Consider the following 25,047-nt stretch of genomic DNA (forward strand, 5'->3'; position numbering starts at 1 on the left):
ATTTAGTTGAACTTTTATTTTAACATAAAAATTGATTTTAATTATCATTCAAATAAAATTAGTTTCCAACAATTAAATTTCTGTGTTGTGAAAATTGTAGAAATCTTTGAAATCTTCTGCCTGTATGTACGGTCAACCTAAGTTATAAAAATATAAATTTATAAAAAAATGATTCATTCATGAACAACCATTATTATTAATTATTACTAAAAAAATACCATTAATATTACATGTAATATAATAAAATAACTGGAGATCCTATCCTGAATCCTATTTTAATTGTGTATCCTCTCAATGATATCTTGAATTAACTTGAGCAGCATTCTGCAGTCATTTACTACTGCAAGTGTACTTACACTCATTAAAAAGTAAGTGAAAGATAAGGAAACTTCCTTTTTTAAAAAGCTATAAGGCTTTTTATTTCCAGAGCCGAAGTTCCTTCTTGGAGATCTTTAACAGCTAGAGCAAAAGGTAGGACTTGTTTATTGTCTTTTGATTTTGATACATAAGTACTTTTAATCTGAGTTTCAGGCTTCTTTTTAACCAGATCTTTCAACACCAGGATATCATAAAAAAGCAACTTGTTCAACATGTTAGTCTTAACTTCAGTTTTCAGTTCTTTATCAGCAAGAGCAAAAATTATTTGTTGGAGGGACAGGTACAAAGTGTGGCGAATGAGGCTCTGGTGAAGAGCCCGTTCTACTGCTGCAAATTCTTTACAATTTTTATAGTGCTTGATTAACATAAAAGTTTTTCAGAGAAAAGAACCCATGAAAAAATACAATGTAGTTGGTACCAACCTTTAGATAACAACAGCATCTACTTGCTAAATAACCAGCAAGTAGATGCTGTTGGCCATAAATCTAAATGAGAAGTTTGATAACTCAGCTTCTAGAAAAAATGCAAGGAGCTCGCAAAGATAACTATAATCACCTCTCTGGAATGTACCCTTTATGAAGAGCTGTGATAATTCTTTAGTATCTAAGGCAAGTTTGAGCAGTAATTAACCAGGCCTCAGGGTAGCTTAAGACCAGTCAAACTTTACAATTCCCTTAAGTTTGATTACATCTTTATAAATCTACCGCCATAGCTTTTGAAGAATTACATAAAGCTTCTTACTAGGACTATTTGTTAGACCAAAAATTTCTTTCATTACATGAGTCACTTACCTTTCATGCAATGTCTGCACATTAACCAATTGACCTAGGGCATAGGAAATAATAATGTTTGCAGCACCTTTATTTTTCTCATTGTTACTAGATGTTGTAACAGAAAACAATCCAATAATGTGATCTCATAGTCTTCTATCAATGTTTGAATGACAATGGCTTTATCACTTTTGTTAGAGTTTTCAATTTCTAAGGGAAGATTATATTATATCAATCTTATATCAAGGAGAGAGTCTAGAAGACTCTGGCAAAGGTTCACTAATGGAAATTCTTAATTTTTAGATGTTCTTTTTTCCCAATCTTTTCAAAATATTTGTATGAAAATCAATTCTAAGCTCTTTATTTTATCTAAGTTTTCCTTTCTGATTATCTATACCCAGACTCTACAACATTTTGTGTTTTCCTGTTTAGAGTTGATCTTGAAAGCTTTAAAGATTTAAGTAAAACTTAAATAAAGTTGATAGTGTTCACTATCTCTGCTTGAAAAGAGAAGTTACTTCCTTTTTTTTTTATCTTTATGTTTTTGAATTTTTATGTCTTTGGATCTCATTTTTATCCATTATTACTGTACCCTGGGAGCATTTTCACAAAATCTATTGTCCATATTTCCAAACTTAACCATATCCTCTATTAGACAATGTCTCAAGAATTTTTTATCTTCTTTCTTAGCCTCATCATCTTTGTTTCTATCACTTTTGATTAAACTATTTTTTTTTTACATAAATAGTGATGAGAGCACTGCGCTCTTCCAAAAAACTTTTAACTTCTGTTTATAGCTGCCCACAACTAAATCTAGTGTTTTAAGCATTTTTAAAGTGTTTTTAAAGTAATTCCTTGAATTTCTTAGTGATTCTTGGTACATTCCAGTCTTAATAATTTTCTTGGTCACAATCAAAACATCCTTAAACCCAGCTTGTTTCCATAAAATGACTAGCTTCCTCAAAAATAGACACTAGTGAATTTTTGCTTGGTGTTCCCTCTGCATGATTCATCAGCAAACCTGAAATATCTTAAATATGTCTTTCCAGAAGCAACTGGAAGACCAACTTTGATGCTGGTCTGTGTGGTATGAAAACATTCCAAGAGTTACATTAAAAAGTTAACATTAAACATTTTACAAATATAATACTTTTATTACTTAATTTACCTGCTGCTTTTTAGAGATTAGGCCAGAAATGCCTTCTGAGCATTTCTCCATTTGTAGGAAGCCTATTGGAGCAAAACTCTGTAAATGAAACCCTAACAAATAAGATAGTCTCCCCTTCCTTGTTGCTTTTGATGCATCACGGATATCTGTTCTCAGTGAATTAATGCAACACTTTATGCCTCAAGGTATTTTCTAAAATTGACTAGTTTATTTTGAAAAATCAAAATTGTTAGGTGTACTTGATTGGATCAAGTTAATAGTGTTATCTATCAAAGTTTTAATAAATAATTTATTTTTAGTAACTATTGTTGTTTTTATTGTTTTATAAAATTAATAAACTAAATTTGCTGCAGATTATCAATTTTATGTCAAAATTTTTTTTATTAAAAATAAAATTAACCTTCATATATATATATATATATATATATATATATATATATATATATATATATATATATATATATATATCTATATATATATAGGCCCACATATATTAGGGTGGTTCAAAAAACAACATTTTTAAAAATAGTCTGCTGCACTTAACTAAATGTGTTCTATATAATACAAAAATACTAGGTTTAAATTTTTTTTGTATACATATATATATATATGTATGCTAACCTTGTTTCTATTTTTTATAGTAATTCCATTGTGTCAAATTTTTTTTTGACACAATAAAAAGGTTAAGTACATAATAAATTGGTTGATATAAACCATAATAAATTGGTTGAATAAATTGGTTGAGTTGAGGAAAAAGGTTAAGTACATAATAAAATGGTTGAAGAAGTAATTTTAATGTCCTTCAATTTTAATAATTTTGATTAAGTGAAGATGAGCCAAGATTAAAATTGTCAATTTCTTTTAATGATGAATCACATCTTGAAAACTTGTTAATTTAAAAAAAAAAAACAATTATCTATTACACAATATTTATCCTATTTAGAATAAATTAATCTATGCTTCATTACAAACTGGCATGTCATAGATTACATATTTGGTGGCATGTGGGTATTTTAACATAAAATGAAATCTTGATCAAGGAATAAGTATTTGAAGAATGCATAATACTTTTCTCTGTGAAAGTTCAATATAAACTGTTAAGTCCACAAATCCTATACATTGAGCCAAGCACATTTGCACCATTGGTTACCCTTTTTGCTTTGAAAGCATCACACCCAGGTTCAAGTAAGAAGACATTTCTTTTCAATGAATGTATTCTTTACTGCAAGAATATGAGATGTTTTTGATAATGATTTGTATGAAATACAAATATTTTTCTGATTAATTTTCATACTTTTGAGTATTAGGGTAGCAATTATGGTCAGGGGGCTAATCTAGCACCGTTTGTATTTGGGTGATTTTACATATTTTCAAGCTCATAAAAAACAATTTTCTTTTTTTATGTTTAAAACCAACTGAAATGCTCAGGTTCAGCTAAATTTAATTAAAAATAATCTTCAATGTATCAAAATACAAGTTGTACATCTTATCAACAATGTTTTAACACTTTTATATTTAAAAAAATGTTTATATGATCAGTATTTTTATAATCTTTATCTATGATTAATGCTCAAATAACAATAGGTTAATATCAGCTAGATTTGTTACAAATTATATTTTCAAAATAATTCTTATCCAAGTGAAAGGCTGATCTAACATATTAAATATAAGTAATTCAAAATTCAAAACGTAGGGTAAAGTAGTCTAATTCAGCCGGCGGCATATACCGCCATTTCATTTTTTAAAGTTAGGTTTAAGAATATTTAGTGGTGCAATTTAGGAAATATTGTTAGAACTTCTTAGATAAATCATTTTTTAGTTATAAAAAATCATATTTTTTGAACTTTTGCCCATTTTATTGTGGTTTTGAGTCATTCGCAATTATTCTATACAGTGTAAATTTTTTTGTTTTTTTTGTTTAGTTATGTGCCCAATACATTATTTGAATTTTTAAAGTAAGCAATTTTCACATGTAAACAAAAAAAAACAATTTTATATAAAACATTGATATCTGGCCAATATCGCCAGACTGGGATTGGCTAATAATGCCACATGTTTATTTTGATTTTCGATATTGAGATTTTGTGTATATGTGTTGTAATTGCACTGGAATCTTGTAATTTAATGTCTTTGCTCTCAAATTTACTGTAATTTAATGTTAAAGTTTAAAAAAATGAAACAAAAAATGTAAATTTTAAAATTCTTTAAAAATATTATTTAAGTTGCTATGCTAATTGCATCAATTAATGCAAAAATGACTATAGGAAATACCTTGTCCTTTTAAATGTACTTTTGTTATTATTTTAAACTTAAAGATGTTTATAAATGCTTTCGTTGTCACTTGACAAATGCAATGTTGATTTTCAAATAATTTAAAAATTTTTGTTAGAAAATTTGTCAAATATTATTTTTGTTCTTTTTAGAATGACTAAACCTAAAAAAATAACTATTAGGGAAAAATGCAAAACAGAGGATTTCAAAAAGGCACTATTTCTGTTAGAACTGGAAATCTAGTAGCGGCAGCATCGCGAGATTATAACATTCCTCAAAGAACTCTCAGAGACTAATTAACAAGAAAGGGTAGATCACCAAAACGTAAACTATGTTGAAAGTGCATTATTCCCAAAACAGTAGAATCTGAAGCAAAGAGTATTTTGTCTTCAAGAAATAGGATTTGGTATAACAAGAATACAACTTAGAAAATATGCATATGAAATATGTACTCAAAAAATCTGCCACATTGTTTCAAGAATGAAATTGCTGGTACTTATTTTAATAGTTTTTAATTTTTATTTTAAATTTGAATTCAAAAAAATTAATCAAAATCAGTTTTGTCCATATATTTAAATGAAATATTAAAATTAAAATAACTATACCAATGAAATAATTAATTTCAGGCAAATATTGGCTTGCAGGATTTCTCAGGTACCATCCTAATGTTGCTCCTAGGAAATGTGAGAGTTTGATTTTTGGTAAGCTGCAAATGCGATTCAATGCTGAAACTGTTCAAGTCTTTTACAATCTTATTGATAAAGTCTACAATAAACTAACTTTGGCACACCATCCTGAATTGATTTACAGTGTCGATGAATCTGGATTGCAATTAACAATTAACAATGACTGGCACTCATGTAGTAATGGCAAAAAAAGGAACAAAACGTGTACACACAGCTACTCATTCAGATAGAGGAGAAACTGTTACTGTAGTTGCATGTACAAATGCTACTGGAACCAATTGGATTCCACCTGTAATTTTGTGTAAAGGAAAAAATTTGAGACATAAGTACAGGGATAATTTGCCACCTTGAATTATTTTTGGCATGACTCCAAAAGGATATATTACTAAGGATGAATTTTTTACTTTTTTGCGTCATTTTAACCAATACCGATTACCAGGAAAAGCTTTATTGATTTTCGACGGACATTGTAGTCATTTGGATATTGCTGTAATAGAGGAAGCTGAAAAGTTAAACATCTATATGCTTTGTCTTCCAGTCCATTGAAGTTACGAACTTCAACCTCTGGACAAAGGCATTTTCAGACCATTAAAAACTTACTGGAATGTTTCCATTGATAATTTCCAAAGAAACTTTCCTGGACGATCACTGTCAAAACTGCAATTTCCACTATTATTTACTGAAGCATGGTTGCGTACCGCTACACCAGCAAACACCATATCAGGATTCAGATTAACAGGAATCTATTCTTTCAACCCTAATATTATCACTCAATTAGCTTTTGCACCCAGTGAAATTTCTAATCGCATAAATGTCAAAAATCCTGATGTTGACACATTTAGTGCTTTGGAAAATGAATCTTCAGACCCTGCATCTAATATCTGTTCATTCATTCCATCACCTAAAATAATTAAAAAAACAATAAACTTAAAACAAAAATAAAACACTTAAAACAATTGGAGAAGTAAAAACTAGAAGATCATTAAATGTGTTGCAAGTTCTCGATCGAAATTTAGTTGCAGATAAAAAATAACTGAAACGCTCAGGCCAAGTCAAACAAAAATGGCCACGAAACATAATTTGAAAAAAACTCAAAAATCATTGAAAAAGAGAAGAAAAAGATTTCAGACTCTTACAACGACAAAAGAAAAAAAGATGATTGGATTCAACGCATTGGATGCAAATCTTGGTTCTATGAGCACTGTGACACATGAAGCATCATAAAAAGTGGCCTATGTCTATGCACTTTGTGCAAAGTAGGGTGTACATCAACTAGCAAAAGTGACTAAACAATTAGATTTGTAATAAAATGTTAAATAATTAATATGTCATTATGAATAATGATTCATCTTTTATTTGTTTCTTTAACGTAATCTGCGTTATGAATTACGAAATATTAAAAAAAGTGTGGGTGGCGATATTGGATGCATATGAGGCTTATATCGCCATTAGTACCATTTTAAGAAAAATGATATTTCTTTGAAATTATTTTAGGTGTTGGCAATAAATTTATGATATTTCTAGAGTTAAATAATCATACTACCTAATCAAAATCTCTAATCCATGTCCCTGGTACCGCGCTCAACTCGTTTCTACGTGCAGCGGCCTTGTTTATCAAAGGTTCGTGTTTCGGAGTTATAGAGTTGAGAGAGGGTTATAACCACAAATAAGTAGACTCCTCGTCTGTAGTGGCCTTCTCGGAGGTGAGTTTACTAAAAAAAAAAAAAAAAAAAGATTTTTTCAAAAATGTAGATTTACATAATAATAATCAACTAAATATAAAAGGGTCGTGTTATTAGATTACTTTACCCTAACAATTGAGATAACATACCAAAATGCGTTCTTTTTGTTTTAAAAATAATTGCTGAAATTTATGCGACTTGTAAAAGGGAAAAATTTTTTATAATTTTAAAACTATAGTTAACAATATTAGATGAATTAAAACTTAATTTAACCAAATAAAAATTGAAAACTAAAATATAATAAAGGTAGAGTAAAAGATCTCCTTTTTTATATATTTTTTATATATAAATTATACTTTTTTATATATAAATTGTTCTCTTAAACTTTTTTATATATAAAAAAATCGTTCTCTTAAACTGGCTTGATTTTTGTTTACAGGCAAAAATTATGTTCAAGTTTATGTTATTTTTTTATTTGATAATCTATTTTTTATTATTTTTTTAACAGTTGACAGTTAATTTTTTTAAATTGTAGCCAATCAGCATTTGTCTACTAATGATTTTTTTATATTGTATCCAATCATAATTTGTCTACTAATGATTTTTTACCTATCAGCTAATCATCTTTATTTCAACCAATCACTGTTAAAAAACATAAAAAATTATAATAACAAACTATTTTTAGCAACAACAACAACAACAAAAAACTGTTTACCTAAACTTTAAAAGCTAAACCCCAGGTTGTGGATTTGAAAGGCCTGGGTTTAACTTCTAAATTTATCTTCTTATCTACTAAGCTAAATTAAAAAATTTAAAAGCTTAATTAAAAAAGTAATATTAAAAATATGTAAGAATGTTAAAAAAGTATGAACCTTTTAATTTTAGTTCTTTTCATTTAAATTTGGACTAAAAAAAATTTAGGCTTAACATAAAAAATCATTTTTTCGATGTAGTTATTATTGATATCAAGTTTTTACAAGTATATATATATATATATATATATATATATATATATATATATATATATATATATATATTATATATATATATATATATATATATATATATATATATATATATCAATGTTCTTAAAAGAACAGAGTAATAATAAATTAGCAGAAAATCACTTATCAAACTTTTTTTATTTTATACTGTTTCATCAATAAAGACTCATCGGAAAATCTTTTTCTGATAAGTCTTGATGAAACACAGTGTAAAATGAAAAATGTTTGATAAGTGATTTTCTACTAGTTTATATATATATATATAAATATATATATATAAATATATATATATATATATATATATATATATATATATATATATATATATATATATATATATTTAATTTTGCTGTGTGCATATATTCAGCAAGAGTGCTCGTTGAATGATATCAGAGCTATATAATTGATTTTTTGACAAGATTAAATAAAAATAACTACGTAATTTTTATCAGGTAATCATCAGGTAAAAAACATTGCTTTTTTTGTTAAAAAAATATACTTTCAATAAGCATTCAATCGTGACATTCAAAAACAAAAATAGCCCATCGAAAAAATAATAAAAAGCCACACCAAGAAAATCATTTCAAAAAGACTGAAAGAATACCCACCCTGTAATTGCATAAATAAAGAAAACTGCCCTATTGTAGGAAAATGTAGAGCCTCTAATGACATTTATAATCCCCCCTCCCTTCCTCATCCCCTAACACTCCAGAAAAAGTATATATTGGCCTAGCAGAAGGTGGATGGAAAAAAAGATGGTCTAACCATAAACACTCATTCACAAAGAAAAAGCTGAAAAATTTAACCACCCTTTCAAAGTATATATAGCAGATAAAAGAAAACTTAAAAATAACACCCAAATTAACCTGGTCAATAATTAAACAAGTTCCCGTCTGTAACAAAAAAATGCTTGCTTTGCCTTCATAAAAAACTTTGCATAATATCATACAAAGGTATCCAAGAATTATTAAATAAAAAAACAGAAATAATATCTAAGTGCTGTCACAAAAACAAGTTCTTGCTCAACAACCATAAGCTCAAAGATTAAAAAAACCACACTAATAGTAACAGTTTTATAATTGTTTTTGAATGTATCAATTATTAAGAGTTTTAACGAAAAAAACAATGCATTTTTTACCTGATGGTTGCAAAACGCATGAAGCTTTTAGTACTAAAAATTATGTAGTTATTTTTATTTAACTCATCAAATAATTAATTATATATACATATATATATAAAATATATATATTTTCTTATCTTTACTAGTGGTTATCAAGTATTGAGTAAGGAAAAGTCATCTATGATAAGATTCTACAAAAACTTATGATTTATTTGAAACTTAATTATTTCTAGGAGCAGCATATAGACTTACAGCTCTCGGAATTAAGAAGAATCAGGGCAGCATAAAAAACTGCGGACCTAAAACTGTTTTAGATTAGCATCAGGTTGGCACAAAAAGTTAGAAACAGGGTTCGACAAATCAACAAACATGAGAACATTTAGCATAAAGTTGAAAGAAAAACAAATAAAGTAGAAATCAATTTAACACAACTATCAGAAGTTACTGGTTACAAATATCTGGTTGTATTAGTAGACTACTTAGGTAAATTGGTTGAAGCAGAAATACTTACTGATAAAACTTTTAAATCATTGGCCTTGTTTTTGTATAAACAGATATGTCAACATGGTCAACATGGTTATTTTGAAATACAAATAATTAGAGTCATGAGTAAATGAAATTTCTAAAGAACTTTACTCAAAATTAGGAACAATTTAAAGAATTATAAGTGCATATCATCTTCTAGCTAATGGGTTAGTAGAGTGACAAAATCAAACATTAGTTAAGGTGCTGGATGAGGATGCTCTGGAATATATCATTGATAGTGTTTTGTTTTCATTGAGAGTTCACAAGTCTTCTGAATTTTCAACATTTTCATTGCTTTACCAAAGGGAAGCAATTCTTCCCATTCATTTAGGTTGCAATCTAATTGATTTTAATGAGCAATGATGAAATACTTACTACAACAAAAAAGTTTCAGAAATGTTTCATGTGATGAACAAAATGAAGAATAAACTTTTTGATGAAGCTTATCAAAACAGTAAAATCTCAAAAAAGGCAAAAATGTGATTATGACATGAGAATTGCTTCAAATTATGAAATAAGCATTAATCAAAAAGTATTGCTGAGTATATATATTTTGAAATAAATAATATTTTGAAAACAAGGTACAACTTCTCAAAGTTACCTTAATATAATAAAAAAAATTCAGGGGGCAATCAACTCAAATTTACCAAATCGTGAAAATTTTTACAGAAAAAGCAACAAATTTACTACGACAAAAATAGTTTTTCTATAAGACTCTCACATCTGCTTTGTTTTAAATATTATTTGTATAAAATAGATGTTAATCCAGGTAATACAAATGCAGGATTGAAATGCCTATTGTTATATGTCAAAGTTTATAAAAGTAGAAATGAGGTTAATAAAAACTTGTTACTACTTTAATCAACTTCAAAAGCGTATACAAATAAAACTTAAAAGACAAGTAATTATTGGTGATACTCATGTTCTGAAAAGTTCACACGTTAATTTTAAAATTAACTACATCAAACCATGATGGACAAATAACCTAAAGTAATATTTATCAGACCAGGTTGTTTTGTATCAAAATTGTTTTAAAACATAAAACATTTTTTCATAAAACTTTTACTCAGGAACATAAAAATTAGTAGTTGTGATTGCTTCAAATAATATAATTTCAAGATCGCTAAATGGCTTTGGCCCATTGCAATTTGCGATTCATGATTGCTTAATTTGCCCCTTGAAGTAACTAATAATAAATAAGTTATTAGAGTTTTTATAAACATGAAAATTCTAATAGCACCATGTAAACTTCATAAACGAGCAAACGAGAGCAAAAATTGTATTTAATTGCTGTAAAAATTTCATTTTTACAGGGGAGTAAAATGAAATTTTTACTCCCCAATAAAAATTTCTTTTTTTTTTTTACAGTAATTAAAGTTGGAAACTCTCTTTTTTATTATTATTATTTTTATTTTTTGTTATTATTTTATTTATTAGAGCTTAATTTAAATGTTTGTTTTTTTCGTTTTTATTTAATTTAATTTAGAAGTATTAATAAAATGTTCCTTTTTCTGTTGTGTTTTTTATATTAATTTGTTCAGAATTTAAATTAAAAATTTTTGCTGTTTTTTATTTTAGCTATTTTATTTAGAATGTAAATAAAATGTTCACTCTACCGTTCACTCTACCGTTCACTCTACCGTTCACTCTACCATTCACTCTACCATTCACTCTACCGTTCACTCTACCATTCACTCTACCGTTCACTCTACCGTTCACTCTACCGTTCACTCTACCGTTCACTCTACCGTTCACTCTACCATTCACTCTACTGTTCACTCTACTGTTCACTCTACCGTTCACTCTACCGTTCACTCTACCGTTCACTCTACCGTTCACTCTACCATTTTTATTTTAATTATTTTGTTTAGAATTTTTTTAAAAGTTTTTTTAAGCTTGCTGTTTTTTTTGTTTTTTTTGTTTAATATTTTAATGTAGCAATTGTGTTGCCATTTTTTATTGATTTGAATTAGCAAATAAAACTAAGTTTAAAAATTTTGAGGTTTTAAAATTGTTGACCTTAAACACTGTCAGGTTGGCATTGCTGTATGCTGATCAGAATTCTGAGGGCTGGACTTACTTTCAAAGTATAAAACTCTATCAACATACAATTAATCAAACTGAGATCAATCTTAAAACTTAAGTGTTTAAAACTTTCAGTATATGTATCAAAGGGGCCCAAGGTTTGTCTTGGTCCCTGACCATGCCTTGTAGGCCTCGCACATTAAATGACTTGCTTCCACAGAATACTTTTTCACTCTTGTCTTTATGAATTGTCCATACAAATAGCAGAATGAATCAGCTAGATGCAAACAACCTCCTGATGTCATATCAAATAAATAACTCCTTTTCAACCACAAATCATTATCCTTTTAGTTTGCAATAACACGAATTGGAATCTTGGTTTGAGACACCTGTGCTTTTATACTTGTACAGCTACTTTTGGAACATTCAAAAACGTTCTAGAAAGTTCTGAGAGTTTCTTGAAAATTCTGGAAGTTTCTTGAACGTTCTAGAGTGTTTAGGAGAATTGCAGAAACATCTGGACAACTCTAGTAGTTCAGGAAAATTATAGGAGAAAGCTGGGCATCGAAAGCAAATCCCGGTCCAGGTCACAGAAGCAAACTTTTTCTGGAGTAACAGTGATTTCTTTTATGTTTTAGACCTAATGGGTTAGGAAAACACACTTTCAACCCAGGAACAGAACAAAAGTGAAAATTTGTTATAAAGTGTAATTAATAAGTAATAAATATTAAGTCCTAATTTATTATTTTTAATATAATAAAAATTTCCAATTTCATTTAGTTTACCCCATTGCATATGGTCAAATTGAAAAGAATGTATGTAAAAGTTTTTATTAGAATTAAATGTAATGATAATTTATAAATAATAAGTTCACCAAAATTCATCATTTGTGACCACAGGAGAAACAAAATTTTGCAAAAATATTATAAGTCCAAATCATAAAGTACACTTCATTGCATCTATGGCAGTTGTACATCACCTTTGTATACTATCCATAAAAATTAAAGTTAAGAAAATAAAGAAAATAAAAAATAATAATAATAATTAAAAAAAAAAGTTTCTTCTATCAATCTTGAATTTGCCAAATTTCTTATTATTCAGACTAACAAGGAAATGTTAACTTATGTTAACAACATAGTTTTGAGATGTTATGATCTCGAAACTATGTTGTTTCCGCCAATCAAAAATATTTGACATTTTTGATTGTTTAATATAATTTTAGCACTAGTTTAAACTTTTTCTTAAATATTTTTATATTCATTATTATAAATGCTTGACTCACAATTCTTGTTGATCAATGTAATCAAAATTGATTTCAGGAGATCAAAATGTTAGTTTTTTCATAAGCAGCTGATCATTGGTTGTTGACCAGCCATTATTTCGAACACTGTATATATATAATTACTTTTGCTAGTCTAGTTTACTGTCCAACTTGGAATTTTTAAAACTTTGGAAACTTTTAAACAATTTTAAAATGCCAATTTTTATCTCAATAGTTTTTTTCTCTAAAAAATTAGAAAAAAAAAAGAATAGTGAAAAAAAAAAAAAAATTTTTTTTGTAATTAAATTTGAAATTTTATGTATCATTATAAATTATTTGTATACATGTATAAATTTATATTTTGAACCACTAAGTTTGTTTCAATCATATTTTGTTGTTATCTTGAACCACTAAATTTGTTTCATTCATACTTTGTTGTTATAGTAGTATAAAATTAAAATTTTAGTTTCGTTTTTATAAACTTTGAAAAAAACTAACAAAATAAAGACAAGAATGTTTCAGATTGCTTGTAAACAGTAACTGCTATTGCTGCACATTTTAATGTAATGCAAAGCTACATAATAAAAACAATGAAACAATATCATGAAAATGGTGGTCTTAAAAGCAAACTTTAAACTTAATGACCAAAGGTGACTGCTCAAAGGGTAGATAATTAGTCAGAAATACATGGACTAGTCTGGCCTTCTGTCAGAAATACAGGGACTGGTCTACAAATGTTGGAAGAATGTAATGTTTAGCAACGAATCTTTAATTGAACAGTTTGGTTGTTGTTCTACAAATATTAGGTGCTTGTTTTTTTTTGGTTTATGACTAACAACACGACAATAAATACCCATGTTTACCTCGGAATATTTCAACAAAAACTTAAGAAATTTATGAATATCATTAATACATTAAGTTTAAACATTATTTAGCCCTGTCGCAGGACCAAGCTAGTAAGCAGTTGGTTACACAAATGGGATTGGGTCATTAGTTTATTAGTAATTATGGTCTGGTAATTTACCTGGCCTCAATTTTATAGAAAATCATCTTTAAAAAAGTCCAGCAACTGAGACCCTTATCTATTAATGATTTGAAAGAAACATAAAGCAGTTATGGATTCAACTAGTTATTCCTGAATATTCAAGAGAGGTTATTTAGTCTATGTCTACCTGTTCAATTAATTGTTTAAAAGCTTGATGACAATATGACAAATATTAAATTGATGAGCGAATATTTGCTATCATTTAAAAGTTGTTGTTTTTGCTAATTGTCAATCTATCATTATAAAAATGAAAAATTTAATGAAAATGTTTTTTATAAATCTTCCAAACATTCACAACTAATATTGGGAGAACATAATGTTGCTGCTTCATTAAGGTTTTAGGTTTTAGGGCAGCAATAAGTTTGTTTCAAAACTCTTTGATTTTTTTTTCCTTTTTGCAAAAAAAAAAACCATATGGGTTTAGGGTTGGCAACAATAGTTTCATAAAAATGGAAAATGCTAAATTAGTAAAAAAAAATTCTTTCAGATATTTTCCAAATATTTTTTGCAAAATATTTTTAGGGTTTTTAAAATGTGACCTGGATGATCACTGGAACTATAAATCTAGCTTGGTTTAGTAATGCCGACTTTCAAACTCTTTTTTTATAATTGCCACTAATTTTTTTTATATAATACTATTAATTGACTATTTTCAAATATAATGTAGTAACAGAGGATTATATTTTCATTATTACTATTTATGTTTGTATGAATATGTAACAGTTATTTGTTTTGAATATTGAATAAAGTTGTTTCGATATTTTTATAATTTATTATTTAAATCAGTATTTGTAATATTTAAAGCCTGATATAAAAAGTATGATGATGATGATGATGATGATGATGATGATGATGATGATGATGATGATGATGATGATGATGATGATGATGATGATGATGATGATGATGATGATGATGATGATGATGATGATGATGATGATGATGATGATGATGATGATGATGATGATGATGATGATGATGATGGTGATGATGATGATGATGAATACGGTGAATATGGGTGGAAAAAGGACGATAAAGATAATAATAAATTTTTTTTTGTTATAGTGCTTTACGAGATAGCAGATTTTCGCCTGTTTCTTTGGAAGAAGTTCCCAACCTGCATTGCAGTGTATCATTGTTGACAAACTTTGAAGGAAACAAGAATTATTTAGATTGGGAGGTATCTTTAAACAAAAATTATTTAAATTGGGCGGTATCTTTTCACAAAAACTATTTAGGTTGGGAGAAAATGGAATAAAAATGATTAGAATTACTGTAAAATTAGTATTTTAAAATTGTTGACAAATTTACCTAAATTGAAATTTACCTAAATTGTCCAGATGACCTCACTTACCAACCTACTCAGACCTCACAAAGACCTCAGACCTCAGAGAGTTACTTAGACTTAAACAGTTACTTATTATACTTACACACTTACTTTCCTTTATACAATTTTTATACTTTTATAGTTAAACAGCTTTTTATTTCCTCAATAATTTTATCCCAAAATTTATACAAGTTATCAAAATACATACATTTTCAAAAAGTAAAAGCATTGAGATTTTTTAAAAAAAGTCATCTTATCTTGCACAAAAAGTATCATCAAACCTCACACAATAAAGATTTTTTTCATTAAAATAACAGTTAGAACTGTTGCTTAAAAACTAAGAACTTATGAAAAGATTGCTTTTATTTCAATCAATACTTAACAGCACTGCCTAATTATTTTGCTTTATAGTGTACCTATGTTGCTGATGCTTTTGATGCTGTGTTGCTGATGCATTGTTTAAAATGATTTTCAAACTTTGTAACACTATTGCAATACAATTTTGCAACACTTTTTTTCCACCATTTAAGAAACTACAGCTATATACAAGAGTTTTTAGATAGCGCAACAATGAATATGATAGTGATTTATATGATGAATATGATAGTGATTTATATGATGAATATGATAGTGATTTATATGATGAATATGATAGTGATTTATATGATGAATATGATAGTGATTTATATGATGAATATGATAGTGATTTATATGATGAATATGATAGTGATTTAGGCATTTTAATAAAATTCAGAGAGTTTTTGAAAACAGTGGATCAGATTTAGATGTAGAATTGGATGAAGAATCTGAAATTTTGACAATGACTGATGGATACAAAAAATACAAGTTCTTGATTAATACCCTTGATCTTTCTGTTTTTTTATCTCTGATGGTGTTGATAAAGCAGGGATTCAAACAATTATATTTAGCAGTGTATAAACAAAATATAAAAACATATTTAGAGTTATCATAATCTTAAAAAATGTAACATTAAAAAAAAAATAGTAGTGAAGTAATAAAATGGCATTTCAATAAAACAATGTAACAGTTATTAGAAAATGACATATGAATAAAACAATGTAACAGTTATTATAAAATGACATTTCAATAAAACAATGTAACAGTTATTAGAAAATGACATTTCAATAAACTATTGACTTTAGTGTTTATTAGTTTAACCATATTATAATCAATAATATTATTTATCTGCTGATTTTCATATTGTTACCATTATCAAAGAAATTGATGCTATATTATCTTACATTCATTACTCAGCTTTGTTTTAATTTTCACATGCACAATTTTCGTCTTTTATTATAATTCAGAGAATTTCTTATATCCTTCACTACATGTTTAAATCTTTACATTTTTGCAGGCAATATATATGTATATATTTTCGTCTTTTATTATAATTCAGAGAATTTCTTATATCCTTCACTACATGTTTAAATCTTTACATTTTTGCAGGCAATATATATGTATATATTTTCTACTATCATATATTACTTGATTTTTAGTAATGATTTTAAGTTGCACGGGTTGTTCATTTTCTTACACTTTAGATTGGTTAACAAAATTTGAATGAAGTATCTATGACAGCGTTAGAGTTTTTTGAAGACTCTATTGTGTTTTATTTAATTTTAAAAGGGTTTTTAATAGGGTATATTGCCATTTGATTGTTTTTGGTTTAGTTATGCTGGAAGTACCTATTTGGTTTAAATGGTCTTAAGGTGAAATTTATTAGTATTTTCTGTTTGCATACGTTGCATATGTTGCTTTAGTTTTTTTTTATTAAAATTTAAATTTATTGTGCTTAGTGTTTTCTACCGGTGGTATGGTCAGTGGTTTACTTATATTTATTTATTTTGTACAGTAGATCTACACTTTTTGCATCATATCATCAACAAATATTAGTGTTTTACAAATTTGGGTATGGTTGGGTTTAGGCTATTTGTAGTGAATTGTAGTGAATCCTTTTTTACTGCAGTATGGATTAGGCGTAAGTCACAGGTTAAATATAAGTGGCGATGACGTTTGTTTGACGGGATAAACTAGTTATTAGTGATGATCATCATCGAAACGCCAGTAATAATAGATGCAACTCTGAGGAGATGTTTATTACTTAATCACTATGCAAATTATGTTTACACATAATGTTCTTTTATTTTTGTAATCAGTTTTTTTTGTTTTGTTTTTATTTGTTTTATTTTTTTTTAATTTGTTTGGTGACATATTTTTTTGTATATTTTCATTTATTCTAGTGTTTATAAAACAATTTATTGTTTATTATTATTGTTAGTACTGTTTAGGTGCATTGTCTGTCTTATTCATTTTTAAATATTCCTCTATTAATCTTTAATTTTGTCTTGACAACTGTCAAAATATGCTTTGTTCGTAAAATAATTCTCCTTTATTCTAATGTACTTCATTTCTTCCCTCAGGCGTTCACTGCTCGTGTGTGACCATTCGGCGAATTTTGTATGCCAAAGTTTTTAAATAACAATGTAGCAGTTATTAGAAAATGACATTTCAATAAACTATTGACTTTACTTCTTATTTAGAACCTGATTTCTTAAACTATAGCATAAAAATAAAATATAAATAAATTACATTTGTGCTTACTTTTATTGTTGTATAAGTTACAGTTTTATAAAAATCATTAGGTTGGAGTACATGGTATTCGAATAGAGTTCTTTAATGAACGAGGAAGAAAGTTAAGTGCCACATACCTGCCAGAAGTTGCGCAAGAGCAAAGTATTTTATTATTATTTTTAGAAAACATTGATAAAATAATTTTTTTCTTTTTTCTTTTATTTATTTTAAATAAAAACTATTAACAAAATTGTCTAAATTTAAAATTAACATTATTAATAAACATTTAATTGAATATGTTTAATATATTATATGAATACATTTTATATATTCATGTGTGTATACATGAATATGTCATAATTACTTTTTGTTTATTTTTTTAATATACTTCAGAAAATAGAACAAAAACTTCTAATAGTTGTTCCTATGGTTGGTCCCAGTAGTCCATAAATAAAAAATAATTTAATTTGTCACAAAAAAAAAAGGTGTGGTCAAATATATTTAATTTGTCAGGGTGTGGTCAAATATATTGAAAATATTTTTAAAGTACGGTAAAAGGTTTCATTCAGAATAAAAAGTGGATTAGTATTAAATTTTATTTTTTTAAAAGGATAAAAATATTTGTAACAATATCTGTCATTTTTTAAATTATAATTTTTTATCTTTTAATTTTTCTGTAACTCTTTCTCTTATAATTTTATAATAACAGTTTCATTTTGCTTCTCTTTTTTTTTGGTTTTTATTTTTTACTATATCTTTATTTTTTACTATACCTTTATATTTTACTATATCTGGAATTTTATGATGAATTTTATGCTTAACATTTTTGAACACTTTTTTTCAAAATTATGCTTTCATCTTTTATATTGTTTTGTTTTTCGTAGCCATACTTTCATAATTTGTTGTTTTAACTTATTTCCTATCATTCTTAAAATGTTTTCTTTTTTTATTTACACAATTTCTATGCTTGTTCTTTTATCATTATGTATTACAGCTATTAATAATAAAATAGTATTAATATTAGTAACAATAATCAAAAATATTAGTAGTCTAATAAAACTAGTAATACACATATGTAAATACACATACACTTACATAAATATATCTTTGGAAATATTAAATGTATTTATTTAGAAAGGAGTGGAATAAGTTTCTTTAAAAACATAGTTTGACTGGATGCTTTTAGTTTATAGGGAATTTTATTTTAAATTTTTTACTTTGTTATTCAGATTATTATTGGATCAAAGAAAGAAACAGTTATTTGCTTATAGAAAACAAGTTGTTAAAGATAAGAGGTAGTTTTTTGTGTTGGTGGTTCCAGACAAAATAACAGTTAAGCAGTTGAGCAAGATCACAAAGTTTAAGAATCTAAGTAGTAAGATAAAGCACATTAGGATCTTATTTGTGATTCTAAAAATACATTATCATAAAATTACAAGCATATCAATTAGAGCCAAAAATGGTGTATATTTACGAGTGTTTCTAGATTAACATTATGGCAAGCTTCATCCAGCATTCCATTTGATCTGCTTAATTTCATGGCTAAGTTATTAAGATGGGATACAAATGAAGGTTGGAGTCAATTTTAATTCCAAGGTATTTGATTGAATTTACAGGATTGATTTTCTGCCTACTTAATCTAAAATTTATGTTTTTATTGATTTTTAATTTATTGGATTTGAATATAACCAGTTCAGTTTTGCTACAGTTGAAATAAAGAAAGTCAATGGTAACCTCAAGACTCTTGAGTCCTGAGGTTACCATTGGATCATTTTATTTGAATAAATTTTGAGTCATTAATGGAAATAAACTGAGATCTGTTATGAAGATAGGATGTAAACTATTTATTAGGTGTTCCTCTGATTCCATAATATTCTAATCTTTTGATTAGGATTTTTGAGTGATCTACAGTGTCAAAAACTTTTTGTAGATCGACAGAGACACCACATGCTAAGTTTTTATCATCCACAGCTTTTTTAATTAACTCAGTGATTTCAATAAGTGAGTGGGTTGTGGAGTGATTAGCATGAAACCAATCCTGGTGTTTGTTAAGGCATTTAAATTTATCCAAGAATGTGTAGAGCCTCTTATGCATAGCTTTTTTAAAAAATTTGCTCAGGTTAGAAAGAAGGGAGATGGGTTGATAATTAGTCATATCCATTGTAGAACTTTTTGTTACGACTAAGCCTATAATATTTTTATGACTTTAGCAAATTAGGAAGCATCTGGGAATGAACCATTTTGAAGTAAGTTGTTTATAATAATACTGAGAGGCTTGGAAATAATATTTGGAATAAGTTTAAGAAGGAATGCAGAAAGGCTAGTAGGACCAAAGCTTTTTTAAGAGTGATTTTAATGAGATTAAACATTTTATTCAAAAAGTTGAGATTGTCAGTCAAAAAAAATATTTGAGTCAGTTAGTTTGGATGTTAAAAGTATGATTTTCTTTTGTAGTTTTTTTTTGGATAATAACAAAAAAGGTGTTAAATATATCTGTGATAATATTTTCTTTCAATTTAAGTTTGAGATTTAGAGAACTATTGTTTAAAGAAAGGTTAAATTCTTTTATCCCTTTCCAAGTTTTCTTTCCAAGTTTTCTTCCCAAGTTTCCAAAATTTCTTTTATCCCTTTCCAAGTTTTCTTTATATTGTTTAGGTTTTTACTAGAAAAGGTTATGTAATAAACTTTTTTACTAAGTTTTATAAGATGATTCTGTTTCAATATTTTTAGTGCTAATATTGTTACATTTTGTATATTTTTATAGTCTCTTTTTAATGGAAATATATTTAAGTATGGCACTTGTGATCCATGGTTTTGATTTATGTTTAATTTGGTTTTTTGTATGGAGCATGTTGGTCTAAAATTTCTTTAAATGTTTAAAAAAACAACTGATAGATTGATTTACATTATCATCTTTTTTAATAAAGAAATCTCAGGAAATGTTGGAAGCATCTTCAACAAATACATTTTTGTTAAAACTCTTGAAGCATGCTTGTAAGATATAGTTTTTTGGTGATTAGTTTTTCAAGAAATGCAGATAAATTGTACCATATGATTAGATATTGATATAATGAGATTGCCAGAGGTTTGGTCAGGTGAATGGAAGTTTATAAATAATTGATTATTTTAAATTTCTAAACTATAAATACTAATGATAATGATTTATATTCACAATATCCTTTATTATTCTACTTAGTTTCAAATTGTTCACTTTTTGGCTCTTTTGTAAATGTTTTATAATTTAAACTTTTTTTAATTTTATTTTCAAGTTTATTTAGTTTTATCAATAACCAGATTAGCGGTTTGTAGATTTCTTTCTAATAACATCTATTTATAAGTCATATTAATAACATTATTCAATTTTTTGCAAAATCTAAGATTATAACTTTTAATGACATTTCTGCCCTCTTTAAACCACATTAAATGCTAATCGAAATTAATTAAAAAAGAACATTTAAAAAAGAATCAAACTTACAATAGAGGAATATTCTTTTTTTTTTTTAAAGTTTCTAACTTTTCGATTAGATAAATAGATACATTTAGTTAGCAAGTAAATTCTTTTTCCACTCTTTTGTACTTCTTTTTTGTTTATTTGATTCAATTTTTTCGTTCAATAAGTTTCATTTGATATATTTCATCTATTTTGATTTCCCAAAGACATTACTTGACACTAAATTCCTATTTGCTTACTATATACAAGGATGAAAAAAGCTGTTCCCTGTAAATTTGCATGTTTTCTCCCTGTGGTTAGCTTGTTTGCAACTAGTAAGTGACCGGGGTTGATATTTGACTGGGGCCGAGTTTGATAAAGTATAGCCGGGGCCAGGTTTGTGACCGGGGCTGCATAAACATTTATACATCCTAAAGTATTTTTTTTTAATTCAAAATTCATATTATATTTTGCATATATATGCATATATAAACATCATTATGATCATCATAATCATCAGTATTATCATGATTATGATGATGATCATCATCATTATTATCATCGTGATCATCATCATCATCATCATCATCATCATCATCATCATCATCATCATCATCATCATCATCATCATCATCATCATCATCATCATCAGGCTTTATCCTTCCTCTTTTATGATGTTTCTCTAATATAAACATATCATACAATATGTAAGGCACTCTCTTCAAGTTCTTACCTCTATCACTACCATTTTCTACTGAAACTGCTACCTCTCTACATGCTGATACCTAAATTACTTTAATCTTTTATAACAAACGTTATTCGATACAAGGCTTTTTTAATCTAAGATTATCCCTCCTTTTCTTTTCTTGCTAGAGTCACTTCACACACCCATCTGATCACACCACACAGCCATCTGATCTTCTCTTTCACCAAATACTACACCATATAAATACTAAAGTTTATATAACAATGAAAGGATATTGTATGCCAGCATCTAAATAAATAGCAAACATATATGTTTATATCCATAATATGTATGCATAAAGTGCATCTTGGAAGCTTTTATTCCTTCTGGAATAAAAGTTTGGAAGCTTTAATTACTTTTCTTCAATTTTAAGTCATCATTCTACTCCACATTTTTCACCACCTTGAGCTTTATTAAAAATTCATTTTTTTAATCTTTTTTACAAGAGCATCTCTCTTAAGAACAAATGTTCTTTTACTATTGCAAGAAACCAATGTAAAAAAGTCCTGTCCAATTTTAAGCTTTGTTATTCTCATTTTACTAAATCTTGTATCTTATGACAGATGTTAGGTTCTAGAGACTTTTGGTTAGTCTTCAAACATGTTATTAACTAAAGTCTATCATTTAATCTCTAATTCATGGGTCTAATCTTTTTACTTCTCCACAGAATAAAGCAGAGTTATTAACAAAGAAATCTTACTCTAATTTGACTCTTGAATTTAATGGCCATTTTCTTATTGCCAGTGAAACAGATTAACCGATTGTTAAACATCGGAATCACTCTAGCTTTCAATGCTAAAGTTAATTCTCAATTAAACACTTCTACAGTTTGTGCTCCAGAATAGGTTTCAATCATAGTATTAAAAAAGTGTTCTCTAGAACTCTCTTCAATTTTTTTCAAAACTCTAGAAAACACTTTTACCTCTCTAACTATCCTACGATTAGTCTTCACTCTGTTATTAGTTTCTTTATTTAAAAGTTTTGAGGTTATTAAATTATTTCTTTCTAACTGTGGTGGTGAAGTTATTCTTGAAGGCCTATCCTCTTCTTTATTTCAAGTAACTTTAAGGGTACCTCAAGGTTTTTCCTTTTTTCTACAAATACAATCATGGTCAATGCTATCATCTCTATTACGATAAACCAAAACTCATTCTTACTCGGCTTTTTATTCAACAAGTTGTATCCTTTTACTATATCTGTCTCTTCACACTAAAAAAACTTTTATTAATCCAGTTTATTTCCTTAAACATCAAAAAAACCTTTTAACTCTTACTCATCTTCATGTTTTCCTTTTTTATACTTACAACTTTTTAAGTCTTCAGTTATATGTTTCTTAATATTTTTACTTATTCTCTATTTTAAAGTAACTCATAACTTAATAGTGGTTGCTTGCAATCTTGTTGGAAGTAAATTAGAGTTTAGAAATATATAAATGTATGCCATTATTTAATAAGTAGTAAATGTAAACATAAAATTATAATATACTAAGTATTATAAATTTTTTTCTAGCCCTAGCTATCAACCCCTGCTAAATTTTATAATTTTGCCAGGGCTGGGTTTGCCAAAAGTCTCATTTTTAGCCAGGGCCTTGTCACTTACTATTTGCAATATAATAATTCAATTGTTTTGTTTTCCTTGTTGCCTTTTTAGTAAACTCCGATCATATTTACCATATATATAAATGTTGATCATATTTAACAATAGAATTAATACATGACATAATGAAAAAGGCACAATTATTTATTTATCAGTATTGAAGAGAAAATTTTTTTAATGTTGACACTTAAATCTTTCTTTTTTATTGAGCCGTTGTTGTTGTTTTTTTGTTACATAAAATTTTAAATTTTTAAATAAAAGCAGAGGTTGTAAATTTTAGTGGCTGGTTGCAAGGTCTCCCCATGTTTTACAATTTTCCACTTTATTATTGGTTTTAAGGCCTTTTCTTTTAGACTCTATTTCCTTAGAAAGCTCAGTCTCATTTTTTATATTTCTCTGTGTTAAATGATTTTAAATCATTTTTGTATCTTTGCTTAAATGTTGTCTCACTGATATCTAAATTTTTTTTTATGGGATCAGAGAACACACACCTTGACAAATAATGCACATAATAAACATTTTTTAATAGGCAAGCAATTTTTGTAATGCTATTGCGGGTTGTTTTTTTTTTTAAATTTTGATTTGTACTGTATTTTTATGGAATGAATTTATTTCGTTCTATTTTATACTGTTTTTGCAAAATGAATAAACTTGTTTTGTATAGATTTTTATGAAACAAAATTTTTTTCATTTTTGCAGTACAAAACAAAACATTTAAAGTATTTAAAATTTTTTGGTAATTGTAATAGATAGTTATTTATTTTAAGTTTAAGATAAGAAAACAAATCAAATTATATAAAACAAATTTTTCTTTGATCAACATCAAAGTTATCTTCAACCTTTTAATCATGCCTAAACAAAAAAGGTTGACTAAGCAAAAGATTGAAATTATTCATTGATTAATATGCCTGCATGGTTTTGTGCACCACAAAGTTACTGTGGTAGTTGTTAAGTATGGTGAATGTAAAAAGTGTCTAATTCAAATCAACCAAGTTCCAACTAAGGATGTACTTGTGGTATCAGGTACTATTTGAAAAATAAGCATCCCATTCAATATGCTGAAGTTTTGGGGACCTAGGCCGACCTTGAGCGCCAAAGGACTAATGAGTTTTAAGAAATAAATAGGGTTGTTATCAAACAAAGAAATAAATAGGGTTGTTATCGAACAAAGAAATAAATAGGGTTGCTATAGAACAAAGAAATAAATAGGGTTGTTATCGAACCAGGCGATGCACTCAGTAAGTTCTTGTCAAACAGTTTTTTTCTTATACAACTAATATTTTTTTTTTGTAAAACTAATATTATTATTAAAAATACTGATTTTTATTTGGGTTTTTTTATATCAATAAATGTAGCTTGCATAAAAAAAAAGGCTTCTTTATAAGTGTTGGGGTGGAAACTGTTGGAAAGTATTCTTTTGAG

The 25,047-nt window shown here is 27.1% G+C and overlaps 1 protein-coding gene and 1 long non-coding RNA gene across 2 annotated transcripts in view; both read left to right on the plus strand.

Moving 5' to 3' along the window:
* LOC100204237 (AMMECR1-like protein) overlaps positions 1–25,047 on the plus strand; it is a 47,776-nt gene that overhangs the window by 14,018 nt on the left and 8,711 nt on the right. Inside the window, exons 3-4 of the mRNA XM_065788103.1 lie at positions 15,001–15,115; positions 17,926–18,016. Coding sequence (XP_065644175.1) covers positions 15,001–15,115; positions 17,926–18,016 — 206 coding nt within the window. The remainder of the gene's footprint in view (positions 1–15,000; positions 15,116–17,925; positions 18,017–25,047) is intronic.
* Positions 3,228–6,607, plus strand: LOC136075320 (uncharacterized). Its single transcript, XR_010635833.1, has 2 exons — positions 3,228–5,079; positions 5,214–6,607. It is a non-coding gene; the product is annotated as an uncharacterized LOC136075320 (long non-coding RNA).

Source organism: Hydra vulgaris, chromosome 01 (assembly GCF_038396675.1).
Source record: "Hydra vulgaris chromosome 01, alternate assembly HydraT2T_AEP".
In the NCBI taxonomy this organism is placed as follows: domain Eukaryota; kingdom Metazoa; phylum Cnidaria; class Hydrozoa; order Anthoathecata; family Hydridae; genus Hydra; species Hydra vulgaris.